The following is a 6,771-nucleotide window of genomic DNA, read 5'->3' as shown; positions in this document are numbered from 1 at the left end:
TCACACCGTCACCATGCGGGACCGGTGGAAAGAGGGCTTGGCGGATCCCCCCTATGACGCTCGTACCATAGAGGCGATCCGCCCTGTCCTCGTAGAGTGGGTAAACCGGTCCCACGGGCCACTGTCGTACCACCTTGTGCAGGTGCTGACCGGGCACGGCTGCTTCGGTCACTACCTGCACAAGATGGCGAGGAGGGAATCGTCCCCGTCGTGCCACGAGTGCGGCGCTGCGGATGACACCGCGCAGCACACCCTAGAGGTGTGTAGCCGGTGGGATGAGCAGCGCCGCACTCTGACGGGGACTGTAGGGCAGGACCTCTCGCTGCCGAGCGTGGTTGCCGCCATCCTCGATAGCGAGGAGTCCTGGGAGGCGGTGGCCTCCTTTTGCGCAGAGGTTATGTCGCAAAAGGAGGCCGCGGAGCGGGTGAGCGAGGACGCGCCGGACGCGCACCCGCTTCGGCGCAGACGTACGGGGAGAAGGCGAAGGCAGTTCGCTGCTCGCCTGATCCCCTAGTGAGACCAGCGGGTTCTGGACAGGGACTCCGGAGCCTGCATTGCACGGCCTCACTCGTCTGGGGGGCGGGTCGGAGGACAACCGACTCGCCCCTCCGTTGGCGCGGGAGCCCTGGCGTAAGCTAGGGCGGCCGGGCGGCGTCGTGGTGAATGTTCACTGATCCCACGGCGCCCACTCAACCGGCGAGAGGGAAACCCGGGGGGGTTTTAGTGGGGTAGTCCCTCCAGTCTGGAGGGAGAGTCCCCACATAACTCCTGAGTCTCCCTGGGCTCAGGGGTATCCATCCAAAAGGTCACACCGTCACACGTTTCGTTACTCTATAAAATCCTGCACCATCCCATTTCACCTAGCTATCTACGTGAGCGTTTTCAATACCGTCAGGCTATGGGTGACCGCCTGCGTTCTGGCACCAATTTGTCCCTCGTCCTTCCACAACACAGTTCCCAAAAATATTCGGACTCGTTCACAGTAAATGCTGCACGTATATGGAACCTTTTTCCCAGTCGAGGTCAGACTTCGCCTTCGGTTTGGGTTTTCAAGAGTGCTCGTTAGAAGTTTTGTGATTGTTCAAACTCCACAATGTTAGAGCTTATGAAATATTTACTTACATTTGATATATTTATTTATTGTTTTATTTTATCCATTCACTTTATTATAGACTTTGTATGTATTAATTTATCAACATTACTTAATATGTATTCGTATGTACATTTGATATAATAAGTTTATCTGTGTATTTATTGAGTATAGTATATTCCATTTGTTTATTTATCTATTTTTAGTGCCACCCCAAAAACAAACTTTCCTCTCAAATTTTCAAAGGTTAGTTGGAAGAAATCGCTTTATGGGATAAGCTCGCCTTTCTACACAAATATATAAATTGTTTCTGAAAATTCGTAATTTACTTTGTGGTATATATTTAAATAAATAAATAAATAATTAGAATTACAGTTCAGGAAAGCCGTAAAACGAGTACAACAATATTTTATTAGTTTTATTTTAGATTACCGGGGATCGGAATAAGTAGGGTTTTTTACCTAAATTTCGAAAAACATAGACAGAAAATGGAGACTGCCTTACGTCAATATTTTTTAAGTCCTGGACCTTTTCGGGATTCGGGAAACCACTGAACATTAAAAATTTACGTAATTGGGGACAGGCAGGTATATTTATCTTAACTTTGCGACGCACAGTGGGTCGGATCTGCGATATTGCGGACATTGGATTTTTTTTCACGATACCTCTCTAAAAAAATGCCAATCGAGAGATCCTATTGTCCTAAACAAATATTGTCATATTTTGCCATATTATCTAATAGTTTAGTAGAACAAAATTAAATGTGTATTTTTTGTATGGGACCATACCTTTAGTGCCCCCGATCCAGTCTTGGAATTACTACAGACGTATTAGACCTATCTTCTATAGATTTGCACCCTTTGGTCCATCTTCGTAACTGTTTTTCATAACTAGTTACGAAAGAAGATTTTTCCTTCACTGTTTCGTAACCAGTTATTAAAAAGGAATATTTTGGTCCATCTTCGTAACTGTTTTTCATAACTAGTTACGAAAGAAGATTTTTCCACTAAACGCGCGCCCAAACCTGGCTATTCATTACTTTTATATCTGTGTCTTTTGCGCATGCAATGTGTAGGATAAACTTCAAGAACCTTGAGGCACCGAGCTTTTCTGTTTTGTTGCTTCTGGTTGACACGGAAGTTACACAAATAGTGTACTGCTGTGTCCACCGCTCGCACAGTGGAGATCAGGAGACGACCAAGCTGTTCCAATATCTGAGCGAGACGTCTGATGAGACTCAATATAGGTACCCAACGGCGCAACTAGTCATTCTGGGGGACTTCAATGCACATCAAAAATGGTTGTTCCCGTACCAGATGACCGATTATGCTGGAAGAGAGACGTGTAAACGTGCGTTAACGCTAAGCCTTTCCCAGCTTGTCAGTGGCGCCACAAGAATCCCAGATGTTGAGTCTCATACGGCTAATTGCTTGGACCTACTGCTAACCTGCACACCGGGATAGTTGCTTCAGCTGTACCAAGCACAAGTCCGGTCGTGTATGGAGTACTGCTGCCACTCATAGGATGACTCTGCTAAATACCAACTGGCCACCTTGGATTCAATCGACAAGTGTGCCAAGAGGCTTGTAGGTGACTCCAAATTAGAAGAGGCGAAGTTGCAGAGCCTTGAACAGCACCATAAAGTTGCCAGCTTATCGATATTCTACAAGATATATCACGGAGAGTGGGCGATGGAATTGCATAATTTGATTCCGTCTTCCCCTTTCTATTATCGCACGTCTACGTAGGCTGGGATTCCACCCTTATGTCGGAATATTCCCCGGATTCGCACGAAGCGTTTCGCTTCCACATTTATATGGCGATCGGCTAGAGAGTGGTATTCCCTTTCTGCGGTCTTGTTCCTCGAACGCCTTGGACCACCTTTTCAAGGCTAGAGTGAATAGACATTTAGGTGTGCATGCTCATAGTCATAGTCACATAGTCCATCTCATCATTTTCCATCAGGTGACGTGGGGTCAAATGCGCACTTACCTACTTTTTATTTTAAAAAATATAGCTTACTACTTAATGAAAATATGATACACCATCCATCCTGTTTTTTCCCCTCTATTCCACTAAGTGCAACAATAAGTTTCAATCAGTCACTACCTTCTTGAGTAATTTTTAAGTTTCTAGTATGCAGTACGGCATAATTGACAAGCTCGCTGTCGGTTGATTAAAGACTGACATTCATTCTCATATTTATTTGCGATATTAAATGCCCGTATTTAAACATACAGGAAGTAATGAAAAGGTAGTGGGACCACAAGAAAACAGCGGTTCGGACAATTTTTAGCGCGGACCCGACGTCCATTTATTGGTAGATCAAAGCCTTTAGCTATATAGAGGCCCACACTACTAGCGCTATCCTAGGAAATGAGCTTTTATTTCTTAGCCACTGTTGCAGGATCTACTCTAAAAGTGGCGTAGGTATAGAACAAAAAGCAACTTAGGAAGGGCTGTTTGAAAATATTCACCCAAGTATACCTACCTACTGCATTTAACTTTATTTTACACTCACCCAATTAAAGAACCACGAACCTAGATATAAATTGAAGCACATTTTATTCTTAACGTTACAAAAAACGGTATCCATGACGTACGACCTCCCAAACAGTTTACTGTAGTAATTGTGAATAGCACCAACAGAACAGATACAAAACTTGCAAAACCGAATTTGGAAGTTTTCAACAGCAGCCACCACAGCAACCGCCGCAGCAAGAACTGCACCCGCCACAGCAAGGCCCGCATCCGCCGCAGCAAGGCCCGCACCCGCCGCAACACCCGCCGCAACACCCGCCGCAGCATCCACCGCCGCAGCAAGAACCGCATCCGCCGCAGCAAGATCCGCATCCGCCGCAGCAAGGCCCGCACCCACCGCAGCATCCACCGCAGCATCCACCGCAGCAAGGCCCGCAGCCACCACAGCAACCACCACAGCCGCCGCAACAACCTCCACAGCAAGACATCCTGCTAAATTTCTTCGCGAAAACTGATAGAGAGATATGTAGCCACGTGGGTAGACTAGTAGGAAAAATATTACTTGAAAATTTTGATAAATTTTTTTATAAATTTTTTTAAAAGTTTTGGATGTTTTCTTAGTAAAAATTCGTAAAACACTGAAAACATTCATTAAAATTGTTCGATTGTCAAATAAGAGATTCGTATTTCGAAACATCAGATTATTCTTCTAGAAAAATTATACGGAGATGGCGAGCATTGGCGTTTTAAGGCCGGTCACATTATCAGGAAAATTAAATTTACAGTCAGTAAAAATTTTGTAACGCGCTCTGGAAGATGGCCATTTTTTACATACCAGAGCTTGAAGGCTCAACTCACACTGGCGCAGAGTCGAAGCGTCGCGACGCGTCATGTTTTTCGCCTATAGCATATTCATTTATATTTTCCCATTATTAAGGTACAAATTTGTATTTTGCAAATATAGAACCGAGCGGTTTCGCGCGACGCTTGGTAGCATTCGAGCGGCTTCGCGCGTCGATGCGTGTCACTTGAGCGCCGTGAGGCGTCAGACGCCGACCAAACTGTGATCCCGGCGCACTAAGGCTCAACTCACACTGGCGCAGAGTCGAAGCGTCGCGTCACGTCCTGTTTTTCACATGAAAGGGGTCAAATCAATGATCTTAATATATACAAAAAGGTCAATTATTTCGCAAGTAAACCGTTCACTGTGGTTAAATTCATTATTTTTAACCGACTTCAAAAAAAGGAGGAGGTTCTCAATTCAACTGTATGTTTTTTTGTATGTATGTTATGCGATATCTCCGGTATTTGTGAACCAATTTTCATGATTCTTTTTTTGTTGGAAAGATAGTACCTCCATAGTGGTCCCATTTAATTTTGAAGAAAATCATCCACCTCTAAGGGTGAACGCATGAAGATTCATTTTTATAAATAGTTCCTAAATTTCAGTATAATGAGCAATTATTTTAATAGTTGATTTTGCTATCCTTTAATTCAAGGCATTTTTCTCTCAATATACTTTGAGTAGTGAGAACCGATTTTTAATTATCTCCGGTATCAAATTCCGTATAGTGGCGAACTAGGGAATGAATCCAGGTTTGCGCACTTTCCGGTAACCGATTTCAATAAAACTTGGTAATTATATGTTATTCCATATACTTTGAGGTCGGTTTTTTTTTGTACTCTGTACTGAGATTATTAACTCCTTATTTGGATTTATTTCTAGACGAACATAATTATAACATCATAATATTCAATAACGTAAATATGCCCTAATAGTTAAAAAATCTCCGAAATTTTTATAAGAGTTATTTTTTATTTTGCAGGTTTGGCATCTCTCGAGGTCATCATCTGCAGCGTCGCCGTGGCTCTTCATACCCATAGTCATATTATTTATTGCATTATGTGGTACAAATGAAGGCCTTCAACCTGCTCATGGATGACAGTTTGATAAGAGTTGCATGTAAGTGTTAAAAGTTTCAGAAAGGGGAATCCATCCAATCGTATATCTATTTACGTAGAGCGATAGTAAAGATCTTTCCGTCTTTAAGATAATGCACACAACTCCCTTGATGACCCACACCACGCATTTTCATAAACACATTTATTTTGTATTCTGTAATGACAAAACATGCAGTAGATACAGAAGCGTGTCCCCAGAAACACTGAGTTGTTTTTTGTGATGTAATTCTTGTAAGATTTTATAGAACATAATAATAAATATTGACATGTTCAGATTTAGATTACTAGTGTGTGACTTCCAGCTGAAACCAAATAAGGTAGGTACTAAGTAGTATGAAACAGAAGAACTAGAATAAGTCGTATTCCAGTTCCTTTGTTTTATCTTCAGCGTATTCTGCCATTTGAGTATTAATTTCATAAAAATCTAGCAAATGAATGGGCATATTCCAAGAACTTCAAACCCTCCAGTATCAACTTAGTGATAATTATATAAAAAAAAGGACTTAGGGATTTCTTGGACTTAGGTTCATCTTGAACTCAACTTATTGGACTTAGCAGCTTTTCAAATTTTTAAAACATGGCATAGGAACCAGGTTAGAAACAAAACGGTGAGACTAAAGTATAGACGTTGAGTTTTCACCAATGCACACAGGAGTATTTGACCCAAAAAGCCGCTCAAAAGTCTAAAATACAAAAATGCCAATTCCTGGAACGTTTTGCTACCTGAGACCCGACAAGGATCTATAATACAACAATAAGCCGCCATCTTTATTTATTGTAGCTGACTCCTCACCGCGTGGTCATTCGTCTTTCGAGCACTTTGCTGATCGCACGTACTGTAACCTAATTACCGCAACAAAAATCTTCCATCATTTACCCAGTGTTTTCGTATCTAATTTAGTGAATTGTGAATATTTTCATAATAGATATAGATGTTTCAGGTATGTACAAAATTAATCATATTTTTTTTTAATTTTTTTTAAATTAAATTATTAGATTTTTTATTTTTAGTCAACTGTATAATTTTTACCTATTTTACTGATCTTGAAATTGTTTTCATAAACATTTTGTTATATTTTCGGACCTTTCCCGGCTCTTATTTTTTTTTAAAGTTTAGTTTAATGTATACTCTATAGGGTTTAGAAAAGAAATACTGCTACAAAGTGCTTCAAATATGAATCTATACATGTAAAACCCAAGTCGTGTTTGCCAAAACAAACTTCTGTATGGAGTCTACT

The 6,771-nt window shown here is 41.7% G+C and overlaps 1 protein-coding gene across 1 annotated transcript; it reads left to right on the top strand.

The window, feature by feature from the left end:
• The first annotated feature begins 3,227 nt into the window (after positions 1 to 3,227).
• On the top strand, positions 3,228 to 5,514 carry LOC113228623 (proline-rich proteoglycan 2-like). The gene is made up of 3 exons (XM_026461975.1): positions 3,228 to 3,257; positions 3,785 to 4,105; positions 5,398 to 5,514. The coding sequence occupies exons 1-3, from the start codon at positions 3,228 to 3,230 to the stop codon at positions 5,512 to 5,514; spliced, it is 468 nt and encodes a 155-aa protein (XP_026317760.1).
• The last annotated feature ends 1,257 nt before the right edge of the window (positions 5,515 to 6,771 follow it).

Source organism: Hyposmocoma kahamanoa, unplaced genomic scaffold (genome assembly GCF_003589595.1).
Source record: "Hyposmocoma kahamanoa isolate Upper Pololo Valley unplaced genomic scaffold, ASM358959v1 232, whole genome shotgun sequence".
Taxonomy (NCBI): Eukaryota; Metazoa; Arthropoda; class Insecta; order Lepidoptera; family Cosmopterigidae; genus Hyposmocoma; species Hyposmocoma kahamanoa.
The sequence above is the reverse complement of the archived record's forward strand: the minus strand, read 5'-3'. Positions and strand labels throughout refer to the sequence as shown.